This window comes from Filicampus tigris, chromosome 4 (assembly GCF_054856515.1).
Source record: "Filicampus tigris isolate MCC_2025a chromosome 4, RoL_Ftig_1.0, whole genome shotgun sequence".
Taxonomy (NCBI): Eukaryota; Metazoa; Chordata; class Actinopteri; order Syngnathiformes; family Syngnathidae; genus Filicampus; species Filicampus tigris.
Genome location: NC_141220.1, coordinates 25,281,100 through 25,299,780, shown reverse-complemented (window position 1 = coordinate 25,299,780; position 18,681 = coordinate 25,281,100). Strand labels below are relative to the sequence as shown.

The 18,681-nt window shown below is 41.2% G+C and overlaps 3 protein-coding genes across 7 annotated transcripts in view; 1 reads left to right on the top strand and 2 right to left on the bottom strand.

Annotated features, from left to right (window-relative positions):
- The window catches only part of tmem117 (transmembrane protein 117), a 40,385-nt gene extending 33,882 nt beyond the window's left edge, over positions 1–6,503 (bottom strand). For both annotated transcript variants that reach the window (XM_086027642.1, XM_086027645.1), the window contains exon 1: positions 6,432–6,503. The gene's annotated coding sequence lies outside the window, so the exon portion shown is untranslated. The remainder of the gene's footprint in view (positions 1–6,431) is intronic.
- LOC147149078 (twinfilin-1-like) lies at positions 2,000–11,566 on the top strand. The gene is made up of 9 exons (XM_086027652.1): positions 2,000–2,186; positions 4,701–4,781; positions 4,900–5,078; positions 6,126–6,221; positions 6,319–6,423; positions 8,362–8,487; positions 9,075–9,225; positions 9,312–9,433; positions 10,421–11,566. Exons 1-9 carry the CDS (start codon positions 2,036–2,038, stop codon positions 10,586–10,588), a joined length of 1,179 nt encoding a protein of 392 aa, XP_085883778.1. The 5' UTR covers positions 2,000–2,035; the 3' UTR covers positions 10,589–11,566.
- irak4 (interleukin-1 receptor-associated kinase 4) lies at positions 7,941–18,422 on the bottom strand. 4 transcript variants are annotated; one of them, XM_086027649.1, is made up of 12 exons: positions 18,010–18,422; positions 16,792–16,937; positions 16,132–16,308; positions 15,043–15,203; positions 14,883–14,947; positions 14,704–14,818; positions 14,510–14,619; positions 13,699–13,885; positions 13,462–13,524; positions 13,224–13,388; positions 12,239–12,304; positions 7,941–9,409 (listed from the first exon to the last, which is right to left on the bottom strand). In XM_086027649.1, the coding sequence occupies exons 1-11, from the start codon at positions 18,168–18,170 to the stop codon at positions 12,248–12,250; spliced, it is 1,407 nt and encodes a 468-aa protein (XP_085883775.1). In that variant the 5' UTR covers positions 18,171–18,422; the 3' UTR covers positions 7,941–9,409; positions 12,239–12,247. The 4 variants fall into 4 exon arrangements, with proteins under 4 accessions (XP_085883775.1, XP_085883776.1, XP_085883774.1 ...); XM_086027650.1 differs by lacking the exon at positions 7,941–9,409 and adding an exon at positions 11,893–11,980; XM_086027648.1 differs by lacking the exon at positions 7,941–9,409 and having other exon boundaries at positions 11,893–12,304; positions 18,010–18,420.
- Positions 18,423–18,681: the final 259 nt, after the last annotated feature.

Genomic DNA, 18,681 nt, shown 5'->3' with positions numbered 1-18,681 from the left:
GCACACGTGATGTGCAATTCAACGCACCTTACCGCTCCCCTCTCGCCCCAGCGGCCACATCAAGCCTCCAGCGGTGCCCTCGGGACGAGTTGGTGATATTCGTCGGGATTGTCCATCGCGCGACCTGTTGTGGCTACCTTACGGCAGCCGCACCTCTCGACAAATCCCGTTCGGCCATCGCACCGGAGGGTTCATGACCGGCGGCCGAAGAGGACCGGTGCTTCGTCTCGTGGGGAAGCCGGCGGAAGGTGCAGATGTCCGCCTGCGGATAGCACGCTGATGCGGCTGAGCGGCGGAGGACCGTAATCACGCATAACATCAGTGAAACGCAACAAGACCTGCCTCCACGTTGAGAACAGCTGACGTCAATATTAAGAGTACGGCAATACCACTTCCGTCAAGCACCGTCAAAATAAAATTCATGTTTTTGTCCAGACTATCTCAGCGGCCGCTTCATTGGGTACACCTGCACAATATAATTTCACTTCTATATGAAACCTTAGTAGTATAATATGATAATACGCATGCAGTCGGACATACATTTAGTGCGTTTTTCATTTTACATTCAGTACATGGTTGTTTTTTTGCCATGAATCTGTGCTGATGTAAACAAGGATGAAAACACTATATGTGAACATGTATTTTATATTCTCTAAGTACTACACTTTTTGTCCTCATTAGTAGGACGATTCAGCACTCTAGAGCGGACTATAGTAGAACAACTCAAAGTCTTAAAATGTTTCCCCACAACACTAGCACAGTAGGACAACTGCATGCAATGACTTTTAAGACACTGTCGTACTACTAGTGTGCCAACATTGTCTTATTACTGGAAATCGAGTGCAATACTTTTAAAATGGATATCAAATAATGTTAAAATGCATATCACTCTTAGATGTTACCAGTTGATACCACGTTAAAGTGGGCCTTTACTTTGGAGACATGTGGCACCGTTTTCCCAGAATAACACATAATTTGTGGCTTTACACTGCAAACGGGAATAGGACGAGTGTGGAGCAGTCAAGAAACCACTGTGGTGGCCTCCAGATGTTTCACGATTTCTCGCCAAAAAGTGGCCACCATCCAAATATCAATCCAAAAATAACAATGGCTCATTTAGTAGACATCCTCATTAAAGATGGACTGTTGATGGATGGTGCATTAGTTTTGGAGTCACTGCAATTATACTGATCAAGTGTGATATAAACTTGCATTACATGCAAAACTATAGATCAGTTTGTATTCAATCAACCTGCTCTCAATTTGTGACATATTGACACCTAGGCTATAGAGCTAAAGATTCTAAGAGTGCAAACCTGGCTTTAAAGCAGGTCAACTTCTGGGTTGTTTTTCAGCAAAGTAAGTACTTACTTCAGTTGTGCATGTCACGTCTTATTGTGTGACTTGGATGGAACCTCTGAAGAGTGAAGAATTGTCCACAGTACATCGCCGGCCAACTTTTTGGTCACCAACTTTCTGTCTTTATTTCTTATTTATTATGACGTTGTGGTAGCAAACAATAAACCCCACATACTGTCGACCGACGTAACTGCATATTCAATGAGGTAATCATTTAGGGCTCCCTTTGACTTCGAAGGGCAACTTTGCTTGTGACGTATTTAGTGTTTCTGTTTATTGCGTCGTTTTCATGTTCTCTCAGTATTTAGTCATATTGAATCTATTTCTATTATTCTTATTATTATGATTATTATCATGTATTCTTACCGCATACTTTCCCGTGTGTTGACGTCATCGAAACGTGGTTTGAAGTCATGTGGAATATTTATTATGACGAGTAAAAACAACTGTGGGGACGATTTCATTTCGCTGGGAGTAAAGCGTTTCTTTTTTTCGTTTTAAAGTTTATATTATATTAATAACTGCAGTGTCACAGTTAGTGCTCTCGTCCATGTGGAATTTGAATATAGTCAAGTATTGAATCTTACGTTATATGTATTACAACGTAAAGATGTTTCAATGCCTACATAGTGTAGCATAGTTTTGTTTTTTTTTTGGAACGTTTTTGTTACAAAATATGATTAAAATGTTGACGTCGCTACCGGGGCGGGTCTTACGGCTGCCATTCGCTTCCTGCTTCTTGGCTTCCCTGGTTTCGTCTGATCAGCTGCTCGAGCCTTTCCGCAGACGAGACACGGACACAATGTCACACCAGACGGGCATTCAAGGTACAGTACCGTCGCGTTTGTTTGTACTCGTTTTGCTGCACCCATGTGCCACTCAGTTCGTGTATTTGAAAGTAATGGACATCAGGAACCAAGCGTTAAATTCGCTAATGCTCCCAGCAGCTAGCTTGAGCTTAGCCTGATGTGTAATGATAGGTTTGCACTTTTGAAGGTGTTTTTAAATCGAGTCAGCAGACCCCTAAACCGTGACGGTTTTATGTGTTTTTCCACGACGAAATGTCTCGTAGTGGTTTTAATACCAGGGTGAAATGGGGTAATGGCAGGTTATATATCTGAATGAACGGGTGACGCCTTTATTACAACCTGCCAGTGAGTGAGTGACTGTGTGGCTGGCCTGTTCCACTAGCAAGTGCGTCCACATGAATGGGATCAATTGTTCTCGTAAACACCTTAAATTCATACCGCCTATGGTAAGATGAAGTGACAATCCGTATGTTTGTTTTGGTGTTCATACTCGTCCTTTTGATTGGGGTCAAAGTCTAGCCACTGCATCATGTCATTACTCAACGGAAACACGCAGTATTACATTATTCATTTTTACCTTATTTTCAGATTATAGTCGGTAGTGTTGATAATTTACTCAACTGCAGGGAATATCAATCGTTTAATGGGGCAGTGATTGCCAATCACAGTAGGAAATTATGCAATTTCACTTGATTAGTCCCCAAATTATTTTATGTTTATCTAATGTATATTAATCTGTCTATATGTTATCATATAGTCACCGGCGGAATATGTAAATATTCAACTAGATGTCAGAATTGACAACATTACATTTAACAATCAACTTGTGTAACCACCTGTTGCCATTCATAGAACAGAATAATAGCTTTGTTTTCAACTAGACATGCCCATATTTCACACTGAGAGAAAACTGTGACATCATCATTAGGTCAGTAGACAAAACATCACTTAGCAAACCTGAGCAAGCGGAATTTGAATTATTATTGAAGGGTACCTTAGATGGTAGAGGGACATTTTTCTGACCCAGGCTTGACATCAGCAGTTTCACATCACAGTTTACAAGGCAACATTTGCATTTTGCGCCTTATCAAAACATGTTGAATAGCAAAAGAATCGACCACCATGATGGTCCCAAAAAGCTTTGCTGGGCTGAACGCGCGCTTGTCGTTCACGTGTCCTACCACGGGTAGTCAGATGTCGAGGCAAGTTTGGTGCTACTTATGCTGCGCTAGCTAGCAATGGGCTTCGGTTGGCTACTAGTGCAACTAAACCCGTTGCGGAGTAGCTCCAAAATCAGTCATCATTGCCTTCCAAGTGGCGAACAAGCTCCTCTTCCAGCAAGTATTATTTTCACGAGCGAGCAAAGAGGGAGAAGCCACGCTAATTGCTAAAATACCCTAAGATTGACATGTAAATGTGCTTTGTGAAACACTGGATTATGTGTTTGGGTGATTGGTGTCTCTAACCTGTGTTAAAGCGGAGATTATACAATGTTGAACAGCAAAATAGCAGGCAGTTTTATAAATGTCTTATTCACTACGCTTCGCAGCTAACAGGACCGAAGCTGGAAATGAATTACGTTACGGCATACGTCAACCGGGAGACGTGGCCTTCACTCTTAAAAATATTAATATAGTATAAAGTATTTATTGTATCAGTAATTTTATACTGTATGTCTGTTTTTACAATAGAGTCCTGAGTTTTGATTTAGACTTTTGAGTTCTGCCTAACAAATGTTCTCAAAATTGCATTACAGTAGTAGATGAAATTGCCCCACTGAAAATGTTTCTAGACAAGAAATTACATAAAAAAAGAAAATTAATTAACCTAAAAGTAACTTAACCTGTTGTATTTTTAATATCTTAATCAAACTCTTACTTTAGGTCTCTGGGATTAACCTTTTAAAAAGTGCCCCAAATAATTAGAAAATTGCTCCTCGAATGAAGTCATTGATTTGCAAAACTGATCCATAAAGAAAAAAAGAAGTTATTTTGAGCCTTGTTGATAAACTTCGAACAAGAATTGTAACTTACTAGACAGGAAAGAGTCTGGCTGTTCATAATAACACAAGTACCGAATAAAGTATATACAAATACATATGGAATAATTCTATAACACATGAATTCACTTTCATTTACTATGGAACAAATATTTTAGAAATGAGAATAACATGGTCAAGTCATCCAGAGTCACTGTGTCTTTTGAGGTTCCACTGTAAATATTTTCCAAGACATGGCATTTTTTTAAACACACGGTTCGACTGTAATGTTTACAGTGGTTCAGAGTGCGGTCCAGCTGTCGCTTGAAAGTGGCTCTGGATCATCACCCGGCGCAGCTGACCATGTCATGGGCTTATTATGTATATTACCACCGCTGTTATATAACAGTAGAGCGGAAGTGGAGAACTTCAGAAAATATTTACTTGGTTGTCTAATTTGACACTTTACAGGTGGACAGGCACTACAGGGGGATAGTTATTTGGTGCACAAAATGAATAAGTCCATTTTGATTTTTACCAAATGTCTTTCCCAGCGGGCAATGATGTGAAGGACATTTTTGTCAGCGCCAAGAGCGGCGACGAGTACAGAGTCTTGAAGATCGTCATTGAGGATGGTAAGCGCTCCCCGAGATTTAGTCATAATTACAATCCAACGTCCTCTGTTGCGACTACGAACAAGTTCACGCGTGTGGCCAAAAACCGTGACGTTTTGACACACGTGTGCTTCTCCAGAGCAGCTGACGGTGGCCGACAGCAAGAAGGCGTCGAAGAAGTGGGACCAGGAGTACGATGCCTTAGTGCTACCCCTGCTGGAGGACTGCCTTCCCTGCTACATTCTCTACCGGCTGGACTCCAGCAACAACCAGGGCTACGAGTGGATCTTCCTCGCCTGGAGTCCGGAGCGCTCTACTGTAAGGCCGCTATGACGTTTTGTTGTCGTCGTTTTTTTTTTTAAACATCTAACGGGTGGGGTTCTCTTTCCATGCCTCCCGGGAAAGTGTTTTGGTTCTCTGTTATATGACTTTGTTTTTATTTTTTATTTTTTTTGGTACGGTTATTTGTTTCTGGTGAAACTAAAAAAGAACCGGTTCCAGTAGTGTCATTCCCATTTCGAATAGACAAACGAATAAACAAATGTTTCTGCAGCCCGAGGAATGTTACGAGGACAAATCGGTGTAAGCTGAGCCTGACGGGTGCAGGACGAGGCAGAGCTTAACATTCTTGCCTGGTTTGCTCAAAAAGCGCAAGCTCAGGCTTGTCTGGAAACCATTTCAAAGCCAGTTCTGGCGTATTTTCTTAGAGATGAAGAAAAATGAAATGTAAAAATGAAACACAATTGATACATATGAAAGGCCGCTTTTACATTTCAGACTTCAACCAATTTTTCCTGAAAATATGCCCCAACAGCATGGTGACATATTACTTATATGAAGCATAAACTGTTAAATTCTTGACCTTCTATTTTAATTATGGGATCATAATTTGTTTTCATAAAGCACAATAGAATAGAGTGCCATTTATTTTTTCTTATTAAAAAAACACATTTACAAAGTCTTGCTTTCACGGTGAGGGAAGCTGGAACGGATCAATTATATTTCCATTCATTTCAGTAGGGAAAGATGATTTGATGTACGCATGCTTTGAGTTTCAAGCTTGGTCACGGAACAAATTAACTCCTTCGGTGCCAGACATTTTCAGACCCTCTTTTACCCTAACGTTTGAAAAATATTCCAAAATATATAAATACATTCCTGGTATTGAATGGCTGGACCGTGAAAAGACAAATAAATACGTCAATGGCAGTGAATGTGTTCAATAAATATTGATTAACTCATTCAATCCCAAAGAATAAATTCTATATATAAATATGTCCTTGGCACCGAATGAGTGAAACTCGTACCTCAAGGCGCCACGGTACCTTAATAAAAATGACCACTCGTTTGTATACGTTTTAACAGGTGCGAAACAAAATGCTATTTGCTGCTACCAGGGCCACGCTGAAGAAAGAGTTCGGCGGCGGCCACATCAAGGATGAGATCTTTGCCACCACGAAGGTTGGTCACTATTCACCGTTCGTCAGATACCGGCCAACAAAGTCAAAAGCTTCTTTGTGGCTTCGCTCTCTCGGTAACTAATATGTTTGGCCCGCAGGATGACATAAACCTCAGTGGATACAGGAGATACCTGATCTCGCAGGCGGCTCCGCTGCCCCTCACCGCTGCCGAGGAGGAGCTGAGACAGATTAAACTACACGAGGTACTCACTCGGACCGGGGCATGTTCTCCCACAGTCCTAAATGTCAGCTGCTCGGTCCAAATGAACGGACGGGCGCGGCGTTCTCGTACAATAGCCAACCTTGGATTCCCAACACTATCCCCTCTAATCGCATCTGCGCTGTTATGTGTCGGAAGTAGACGAGCGGCCGCGTCCTTCCAGAAAAGCACAAGGTCAGCAGCAGCAGCAGCAGCAGCGTGCTTGCCCCGGCAGTAACAGCGCAGTGTAAAGACGCTGACTCATTAGAATGGCAGAGTAAGAGAAAGAGAGAGAGGTCACACCCATACCAAAACTTCATATTTCTCTGGTGAGAGCTGCGTTCAAACAATTGTACGCTCGCTGGACTCATCCCAATTAAATGACATCCAGTACGAGAGGACTTTGACTTTGACCATATATGGAAATGTTTGCAGACAAGCATACAGGAAGTGAGGGGTGTGTTTGCACCGCTCGCTGAAGGGAGGTAACATGAAGCATTCCGATTCTTGGCCATCTAAGCAGATGGGTGTACGACCTGCAGTCGTGTTTGGTGGGCAAGGTTCCCCCGGCGGGGGCTGGGGTAATCTTTGCGCGGCGTCTTGATTCAATTGGACGCGCTACTGCTTTGTAAATATTAAAAGCAGCACTGGGCAAGAAATCGACCGTAATAACATTTTTTCACAACTCTTTTGATGAAATATTGACTTACAAGTAGTTGAATGGGACTTTTGTCCTGCCTTGGGGGGGGGGTCTGTATAATTTTTACTGGCACTAAGCAACTTTGAAGAGGATGGGAGCAACCCTGGCGCGCACAAAAAAAATACAAATGTCCTGAATTGCTTTACGGCATACTCGCTTCCTCCTTTTGGTATAAGGACGGCTCAGGATTTCAGGACACTACGCGCTGGCATGGGAAATGTGGTTGATTTTTGTCAAAACACTACCACTTTTGTCCACATGGCGCCACCATAATCAACAAAAATTGACATGACACAGTGTTACTTTAACACACTTCCCTGAATGTTTTTTCTGGCTTAAAGGAGTCAACCCAAACATTTTGTTTTTCAAGAGTATGTTCTATGCAGGCCCATAGTTGAAACAAAGCAGTCTGATAAATATTGCGTTTGTGGAATAAGAGTTAATCCACCTGTTTTTAGCCATCTCTGGGGGCGGCCATTTTGTCACTTCTGTCGACTGAAAATGACATCACAATTGCTCAGGTAACGACCAATCACGGCTCACCTGTTTTCTGGAGCTGAGCCGTGATTGGTCGTTACCCGAGCAGCTGTGATGTCATTTTAAGTTGACAGAAATGACAAAATGGCCGCCCCAAGAGATGGCTAAAAACGGGTGGATTTTGCTGCTTAACTCATATTCCACAAACACAATATTAATCAGAATGCTGAGTTTCAACTAGTGGGCCCGCATAGAACATATTCTTTAAAAAAATACGTTTGGGTTGACTTCCGCTTTAAGAGAGCGAGATGAATAAGAATCAGGCTATAATATGACAAGAAAAGTCATTTTTACATCTCAATGTCATTTTTTGAAGTTGCAATCTATAATGTATATAACAAAAGTCCTCATTTTAAAGCGTGATGTAACATGAAATGCATCATTTTACAGGAAAACATTTTAAAAGTAGTTTTACAATAACAGATGTTACATGAAAAGTAATAAGGAGAAATACAGTCATCTTAATATTACAAGAAGTCAAAACTAGTACTTGTTTCAAGTAGTAGCGTTGTAACATTATAGAAGTCATGATTTTTACAAGAACCTGAAGTTGTAATCATTTTTTTTCTTTCAATGCCTGCTTTTAGAAAATAGTCATTTTCAAAGAATAAAGATGCAATTTTACGAGTAATTTTGAATCCAATTTATGAATGATCTGCATCTTCGTCCTCTCTCTTCTTCTGTGTGTCTGTGTGGTGCGTTCAGGTTCACACGGACATTAGTGTGGACAGTAAGCACCAGACTCTCCAAGGCGTGGCCTTCCCCATCCACCACGCTGCCGTGGCAGCACTGGAACGCTTCAGGGACAAGGAAATCAACTATGTGCAACTGGTGAGTGTTAAGAGAGGCCCAACGTACGCGCAGGCAGGTGACACTGGACAAATGCGCCCGTCCGTCTGCCTTTTGTCACAACCTCTTTGGAGACATTGTGTAGGAGCGGACACAATGGTGTTTTTATTTGGCCTGGCTAAAAGGCCTTTGTGTGGGTTGTTGCCACAATGCCGCATGATCCGAGTGTTCAGTACAAAACGATAATTGTGCTCCCGTTTTCTGATTGTCCCGTGGCAAATAATTGGAAATCAAAATAATCGGAGCTGGGTTCAAATTGTTACAATCAGAAAACAATCCGCCCAGCAATCATGTATGTGTTGCTAATCAGGCGCTAATGCTGTGAGCGATTGCTAATCTCTGCATCAAGTAAAAATCAATGCAGCTCTGCTTACATTTTGACTTTGGCATGAAAGTGTTTTTCACGTTGTACCTGTCCACGTCTTGAAAGTGGAACTTTACCCAGCCTAGCTGCTATAAGTCATGGGTGGAGAAATAGTTGTGGTGGGAGTTTATGATGTCAATGAGCCCCACAGTTACATCACTACTGAAACGTTATACACGTGTTTGTTCTTTACCTTGGCCACCAGCAAGTAGACGCCGAACAGGAGCTGATATGCTTGTGCAGCACTGAGCCAACAGACCTGAGGACCCTGCCCTTGCGGATCCCCAAAGAGGCCGCTCGCTACCACTTCTTCCTCTACAAGCATTCCCACGAGGGTGACCGCTTGGAGTCCACGGGTGAGTCGGCTCGTGTGCGCGCACGCGCCTCGCCTCGCCCGCCTGCGCTGCCCTCTTCATCCTCCTCTCTTTCCCTTCTTTTGCAGTCTTTATTTATTCAATGCCAGGGTACAAGTGTAGCATCAAAGAGCGGATGCTCTACTCCAGCTGCAAAAACCCTCTGGTTGACATGGTGGAAAACCAACTGAAGATAGAGATTGAGAAAAAGGTGAAGGGACTTTGTAGTCTCGTGTGTCGAAATGCATTGTGTCATACTGAGGGGGTGTTGCTTATATTTTTGCCCCTCTTATCAAGCTAAATAAGACCAGCTAAATACTTTTAACAGCTATGATATGAAGGAAGTACACGGGGAAGAGGAAATATTTGTTGGAGTGGTAGTATTACTAGAAAAGTCGTGCTTCGGAGAATTTATTTTGGATACAGGGTGTTATGTTGCGATGATTAACAAAATGATGATGATAACAATCAAATATTATCAAAGGTTGTAAATAAATTGAATAGATTCATTATTGTAGTATTATTATGAAGATTATGAAGTGGGTATGTTATGAGGGGAAAGCTGTCCTTTTATGAAAATAAAAGTGTAACCTTTTTTTAATTATGATATTACAAGAAAAATAAATTATTGCCAGGAAAATATATTTTGCAATCGCAACTGACAGTTGGAATTTCAAAATTAAAGTCAGAATAAGTAACTGTATTTATTAATAATTTTTAAAAGTACCAGTAATTAAGTTGCCATTTTACAAGAATTATTTAATAAATGTGTAATATGTAATATATAAGACAAATGTGTAATGAGAAAAAAAAAGTTCAGCAAGTTACAGAGTGAAAACAATTGTAATAATACAAGAACAAAAAATGTAATATGAAAACAACTGTAATATGGGGAAAAGCTGCCATCTTTGCTGAATAAAATTGTCATATTAGAAGAAGAAAAAAACGTATATAATCTACTTATTTTGTAATTTCACAAAAAATAACCGCAGAATGTTAAGGAAAAAAAAAAACCCTTTCATTTTGTCTGGGAAAAAAAATATAAAATTTGTAAAATTGATTTCAATTTAGATTTTCCACAATTTTGATTTTGTCAAACTGTATTTTAATACTCACAAACATAGGAAATTTGGTCACATGTACAACATCCCAACGAGACCATCATGAATCCTATGCTTGCTTTCCATCCGTCCCTTAGTTGGAAATCGACAACGGAGACGACCTGACCAGTGAATTCATGTACGACGAGGTGCATCCCAAGCAGCACGCGCACAAGCAGGCCTTCGCCAAGCCCAAAGGCCCACAAGGGAAGCGGGGCGGCCGTCGCATCACCCGACCCCCCGCCGACGGCCAGGAGGACGATTAAACGACACCTCGGCGCCCACACCCTGCGCACGTTCCATAGTGGAACATTCCTGAGATTGAGGCGATTGCTTGTTTTAACACAAAAAAAAAAATTAAAGACGACCTCGCATTCCCATCCACAGAGCCAGCTATGCACGCAGAGGACAACTAAGCAATGGCACATTTCAGCAGTTTCCGTTTGTAGCTTGCCAAATGGAAGCCTATTAATCTCTTAATTCCCAATGATTGAAAGTTGAGCCCCTTTTTGCCAGATCTTAGTGTGACTAATGTGAACTTGCGCCAATATGACACTCCCCCCCACCCCACGCCCCCTTCATTTTTATTTTAAATTCACACACCCAGATTCCTTGCAACTTGCATTCCTTCAAGTCCATCACTTACTGTGTCCAACTGTGCACAACTTCTAGGTGCTCCGAAAGCAGGGATGACGTAATGATCCACCTCGTCTCCTGATTTATTTTAACAGTGCATTTTATATTGCATTTTTTTTTTGTTTTGATATAACTGGTTTACACGGAGAGAGGAAAAAAAAAAAAAAAAAATCATCTGCTGAGAAACTTATTTTTCTATGCAAGTGCTGTAATTGTACATATTGTAGCCGTGTGTATGTGTGTGTTCTGGTGATGATGTCGCTGAGGGGCTTCCACTAAAACGTCACCCATCGAAAGTCACGTTCGAGGCGATCAGAATCCCAGAGAGAGAGAGAGAGAGAGAGAGAGTGGGGGGGAGGGGAGCTTGCTAAGGAATAGGAAAGGGAATATTTGCGTCGATCAAAAATGTTGCCACCGCCACTCGTCTACTGATGATTTAACATTGGGCCAACTACCAAGCTCACCTCATGTTCAAAGCTGGGGATGAAAATCCCGTAGCGTAGTATTCATAGTGTCATTAGAAATAGAGAAGGAAAATCATGTTTGGTCTTATTTGTTTTCCTACAGATCTTTTTCTTTTCAAGAAGAATAAAAATATTTAAATTGCACATTCTCTGGATGTAGTTATTAGAGTACTATGTGTGAATTGAATGTGTAAAGCAGTACATAAGGTTCAGATTTGGGGGTGACAGTGAACTCTCTAGGAGGAGGAGTTCAGGTTTGACCCCCGCAAATGGTCCGAATTCCCCAAAGATCTTCGAACTAAAACGCATTTCGTTAAATTAAGTCGTGATTTTTCACTATTCATTGCAGGGCTCGTTTCCTCCCCCAAAATAGCGGGGTAACACGATACAGTTTTCGGAGTATGTCAAAGCCCCCAAAATGATTTATGTGCAAGAGTAAGAAGTAACAATAAAAGTGATCAAGGTCGGCATGTTTGAAAACCTTTTAATTAGTGCGTTTTGATGGAGATCCTTTGATCAGGTCCATTCGTCTGCGGATTTCACCCCATGGGCAAACATCTAGAGAGTATTTCCATTTGCAAATGAGTAAGAAGCTTGAAAAGTGCGTGGACTTCGAATACAAATCATGGATCAGCACTTCCAGTAACGTATGACTTACTAACCAGTACTGCACTGATCTTTGGAAGCCCATGCATACTGCCTCATGTATCCTTTTAAGTTAAACGTTTGTGTGATGGACATGGTAAGCATTTAAAAACACTTAGCCTGTGAGTCGGTGTCAGTTCTTCTACTGTATGTCATAATGTATCAATTCACCTTTCAGTCCTATGCGTAAGACTCCGCTGAAATGTTTTTGACCACTTCATTGAGCTCGGACAGCACCTGTTGACACAAACGACGCTATTAGTAGTGAAACGATGTGACTTGGGCATCCTCCTGGCCAACACGCGTACAGCTACTTAAGCACTGGGGCTCTACAACTTAATTTGGTCTAGGGCCCTAATTGGAATATTTTTTTTTTTCTCCGAAATCCCCTCACAATTCTCATGCCAATTGGTGGCTCAGCTTCAGCGAACAGGTGGGCCGTGATTGGTTGTTACCTGAGCAACTGTGATGAGTTGACTGCAAGTGACAAAATGGCCGCCCGCTGAGATGGCTAAAAAAAAACAGTGCCTTTTGCTGATTAACTCATACTTCACAAATGCAATAGTAATCAGAATGCTGTGTTTGGACTAGTGGAGGCGCATAGAACATATTGTGGAAAAAAATGTTTGGATTGACTTCCCTTTTAACTACTGTACCAGGGTACACGCCTAAATTTCATAAGTAGCATTGCCCAAAGCAAAGCGAGGGTATTAGCTCAAGTGTTCCGATTCCTCCATATTTGTTTGAGGCAGTTGCCATTATGTTCCGCTGTTAGGGACAAATTGAAGCTGTTCTGGAAGTGGGGATTTTGCAAGTTAAATTCACTTGGGCCTAGAGCTGTGTGTTCGTGACATGACGCAATACAAAAACATCTACCGTCTGACATGTGTTTTATGAATAGAGAAAAGATCAGAGACAATTAGGTTCATGCAATTTCAAGGAAAAATATATCGTGATATATATCGTTATCAGGATATAAAATTACATATATCGTTATTATCAAATTTGGTCCATATCACACAGCACTATTTGTGTAGTTTAGGTCATCGGTCCCCTTATATATGGACATAAATACTTAAAAAAAAAATTTTAAAAAAACAATTTATTGCAAATCATTTTGTTGATCCACGGGGACCCCAGTTTGAGAAACACTTACCTGCGCGATGAGCGGCCGCCTGTTCTTCCTCTCGTGGAGACAACTGCCAGCCACAGAATAGACGCCCTCCACCTGGCTCATGTCCCAGTCACTCATGCGCTTGTCCACAAAGGCCTCAAGAGTGAGCTCCTCATCTTCGTCGTCAATATCATGCCTCATGTCCATCTGCCGCAGTGAGGCTGCGTCATTATTTGAGCAAATCGCTCAATTCTGTAGTAAAAGCTACAATTCGTATTACCAAAAGCTGCGTCTCACGGTTTTCATCTGCTGGAGAGAGTCCGGACAGTATTTCTAACAGGACCTGTCGACGCCAAAGACATAATCAAGCAAAATTAAGTGTATTGAATTACGCAAAACGAGAACGTGAGGGGCACTCGAAAAGAGCCGTGAGGGATTCCTGATGATTGACTTGTGCTATGTAGTTTGTCAAACTTTGAGACGTCACTGTATGTGTGCCTATCGATCGACAGCTCACCACTCCAAAGCTGAAGACGTCCGATTTCGGGGTTATCTCCCCCCTGAGGGCCTCGGGCGCCATGTAAGCGCAGGTACCAACGATCCTTTCTGTTATCATGGTCGTCGCGGTACCCTTGGCTGAGGCTCTCGTCAAGCCAAAGTCTGAGATTTTGGCCACCAAATGTTCATCTAACAGGATATTTGCACTGCGGGAAACGACGAGAACATGAGTTGGCACATGCTTGGTGGCATCAGTGACTCATAAATTCTGAGCTCACATTTAAAGACAGTTTGACATTTTTGGTTTGATATGCTCACTTCAGCGAGAGGAGACATTTCACGCGCCCTTAAATATGATACCGCTGGAAGCGAAATGACTGGAACCAGCTATGCTCGCTAGTCAACAAGATGAACATCTAAACTTGAGTGTCGCTACCGTCTTACAATTTCAAAACCAATACGTTTCGAAAGATAGTATAATAACTTAGGAGATTAAAGCAGAACCAGGAAAACTCTATATATGTTTTGGTTTACTTCACTTGTATGTTACATTTATGAACGTTATATTTAAAAACTGACCGATCTGAGGCCGATGCCGGTTTTTGGCTTACCGATTAATCGACGGATTCATTCAAAAATTTCAAGTGCATTAAATAAGGAAAGTCATAATTACAGTAAATATTTGTCTGAAAAACAATTCCAAGCCATAATTATAAAACAGTACTGTACTGTGCGTTGATAAGTGTCCCAGAAGCGAGCAGGTTTTACCTTTAATTTCACAGTACTAATACATGTACAAAAAAAATGAATGGCAGACAAATTTTATATACCTTTTGACATCTCGGTGGACATGATGGTTGCTATGCAAATACTCCAAACCTCTTGCTGTGCCGTGAGCTATCAAGCACCTCTGTCGCCAGGCCAGTGGAGGACTTCCTTCCTTAAAAATGAATGAATGAATGAATGAATGAGTGAGTGTCAAAGTTCCAGAACAAGATGACCGATTTTGGTAATTGGCGCTCACAAAGCAAGCTAATCTGTCCAGCAAGGATCCATTAGCCATGAAGGCATACACCAAACACGGGTATTGTCCATCACTGGAGTAGCCCACCATGTCCACCAGATTCTCATGTTTCAACCTGTCAAAAAATAGAGTTGGTCGGGATTGTTTTTCTAGGGCCAGACACACGCTTACAAACTTACACTGTCAGCGTTTGAACCTCTTGGTTGAACTGAATTTGCAGCTCATCCGGCGAGATGTCGTCTATCTGCGCAAATTCTATTCCTCAATAACATTTGACAAGATGTGCACCCACTGTGGTTTGGGAGCAAGATCAGTTAATTTTTTTTTTTTTTTACTTACCAGGTTGAGTTTTTTCACGGCCACAGGTTTGTCCCGCAGGAAACCTTTGAAAACGGTTCCAAAGCCTCCTTCTCCGAGCCGGCAGCCGCCGTCGGACGCGGGACGCTCATCAAAGTTTCTGGTCATTTCCATCAGCTCGTTGTATGAGAAATTGGCGAAACCTGTCATGTAGAAGCAATCGGAAATACTGCATGTTCATGTGTTGATACTTTGAGGATCATGGCATTATTTCTGCCCATCCGTCCATTTTCTCTTTGGGTGCAAGGCAATGTACAACCTGCACTCAGAACTGTGAGGCAGAAGACAAAAGCAAAAGACATGCTACATGCCGTTTTACTGCCCTCTGCTGTTTCTTTTCTGTAATTAGACAGGGATGCTCGCCACAATATATAAAAAAGAAAATACGACACAACGTACTAATAAAATAAGGTAAAAAGGCTGACTGAGCTTTCTGTCTTTGAGTCCTGAAAAAGGTTACTATAGTTAACGAAAAACTAACAAAATAACTAAAACGAAAATTGAAAAAAAAACATTTTCGTGAACAACATAAAATAAAAACGAAAGTGCTTTTAAAACACGAAAGCTAACTGAAACTGCGTTTTACTTTGACAAAACTAATGAAAACTAACTATAATCATAGCTATAATTCTATCTACTGCGATTCACAGATAAAAGCAAGTGGGCAAGTGTCTTGTACTGGACACTTCTCAAAAGGAATCCGAGCCACAAATCCACTTTAGAAGTTGGTAACTTGGCAAACAAAGGATGGAAAGAAAAACCATCCTAGCATTGTTTAAGACGTTAGAGTGGTGAAGCAACTAGCATTTGTCTAGCAAACTAGCAAATTGTTTTTAAAAGAACATTTTTGTTGAGTTTTTTTTTTTCAAACAATACTTACCGTTTTAATCTTGCATACAAGAAATTCACACAATTTAAAAAAAAACAAAAAAAACCTAAAACGAATAAAAACTACAACCGCCCTCTGAAAACGAATTAAAACTAACTCAATTTAATAAACAAAACTCAAAGCTAAATAAAAACTAGCTATAATGACAATTCCAAGGCACATAAAAGAAGTAAATGTTCAACCTTGCGCGTGGTCTGGTTCACCATTCTCCAGCTGGATGGGAGTCTGCCGTCCATCAGCAACGGGCGCTAAGGTTGTCCTCTTTGTCTCAGACATCCTCCAGGTCGGCAAAGTTGGATGTGCACTGGTGGGTTCTGCTGCACGACAGACATGCGGTGTCTCTATGGAGAACACCTCTTCTAAGAGTGGGGGAATAAAAAAAAAATTTAAAAAATCACAAATGATGCTTTGAAAATGTCACTAATGGTGAGAGCAAAAGATGAGTTTTATCTAAATAGGCTTAACAGTACCGTATATTGTTATTTGTTTCCTCCTTTTTAGTAGCAAGTTCCAAAATTTCAGCTTCTTATCGGCACAATCATTTGCACTTTTCACTTCCGTGGGCGCCATACTAAGGGCTAATTAGCACCCCCAAATAAAAATTGGTTGAAATACGTGACACACGGAGCAAGTGAGTATTTTTGTGTACATTTCTTTACACGCACACCACTGCCAAATATCAAAACTAGTACTACCCACCATTCATTTGTTTATGAAACTGTACACGTTTATGTGCCACACATGTTAGAACAAACACAGGTTCCAATAAAAAAAGAGATGATACATGAAATGATTATTATTTTATATTTGTTTTCATTAGCCACACAGGTAACTGGTCGTACCAGGTAACAGGACACTGGCGGCCGCCAGTAACTTGTGACTCTGGAGAATGTTGGCCAGTTCTCCCACTGTGGCGTTGAACATGCCCCAGTCACGCAGCAGCTCCACTGTGGGACTCTTCCCCTGAGCAACCAGGCCCTCAAAACGCCTGCAAGCACACATTAAACACAGCACATTCATTTTTGCAATGGGCTTCAAGTGTTGTACATATTTTAAGTCATACTCTGACTTTAAAAAATGCTTTGATACCGGAGCTCAGCATTCCGCCTATGTGACAGACCGGTCCGTCTTATCCACCTATGACGGGTGCCCATTTTGTAGGTGAAAAAACAATAGACAAGAAACAAATAGTTGGACTAAGCATAGTCGGAAGCCCATTTTTTCCGACTATGTAATTGTCTATTTTCGCGGTGATACTTCAATGGCCGCGGTGGGACTTCGCTTTCCCGTTGACCGCAGCCAAGGAACTCAAATGTCCATAGAGGTGGAAAAAGGTCCTGAAAGGAGACACATTTTAGTCGGGCTGCGGTGAGGCTTCCATGCCACGGTGAGTCGTTCATTTCGAATATCGTCCAGCAAGCGTATGTACACAAGGACCTGTTCAATGAAACTGTGAATGGCTCATTAAATCAGTTATGTTTATTTTTTATTTTTTTCTCAACTGTTATTTGGATAACTGTGCCAATTCTAGAGTGAATATATAACACTTCATTAAAAAAATAAAACTAAATAACCTGTTCTTCACTTTTTAAAAACAGATGAGATATTATTTTTTCTTCCAATTCAGTTGTCCTTCCACAGTTGTATTTTAGAACTAAACTGCCTAGTATTCCAGGATACATTTGAATGAAATGTGTGTGAAGTGAAGAAGACTGTTTGGAAAACATGCAGTTGGATATTAAAATGTGAGGAACGACAAGTTGTTACCCTAAAAAGAGTTATAATTGAGTACAGTACTTGAGTATAATGTTGAAAAAAGTGGCACCGGTGCATCCCTAACTTGTTATTGTTACAAGTTGGCAGTTTTATTTATTTAGGTATTTATTTGTGTTTGATTTATTTTGTTTCTTGCATGTAGATGTATATTGCGATACAGGGGGGGCGGGGGCTTTGGGGGTCAATACATACTGTATATTATAAAGAGCTCTCAGTATTTAGTGTGTTGTTAAAAATTAAAAAGATACACAGATAGATAGATAGGACAGGACACAACGACATACCTGACATGATGCTGAGTGTACCTAAACTCGCCGTTGGACTTCCGGATGGAAATGATGACGTCTTTCCACAGGTCCAGAGGGTCTAAAAAATCGGCAACCAGACGAAGTACACTGTAGGGGAGTTTACGAATATAAGTCAAGCGAGTCACCTTGTCATTCATTGTGTCACAAAACACGAGCTTCGTGAGTATTTACGCCTCTCTACGACATGTTTTACGAGTGTGGCGGACTAGCGTGTGTGTTTTTCCAATATTGAGCAACTTCCTCAAACATGTGAGGTTGCCTCCTCCTCCTTCGTGTTTCTCCAACGCGGAAATAACCCGACACGGCTTTGCAAAAATGTTCATTCTTCTTTTCTTTTTTTTTGAAGCACGCCCAGCATTAGAGTAGTAGAGAACATTATGAACACTACTGGGATGTGGGTGTTTTAGTGGAGTTTGAAGCTGTTGGTTTTTCAGAGTCTACTTCTGTATGTTTGACAGTCCCTGCATCACAGTGACATCTTGTGGATGCCATTGGGACTACAATTGATTGCTCCAACCATCCAGCCATCCAGAATGGTCGCAAAAAAAAACCCGCAATAAAGTTCCCCAAGTCTATATGGAAAGTTAGAAAAAAGCAAACAAAAAGGAACAGACTGCCAAAAAGCATAAAAGATGAAAAAACGTTTTA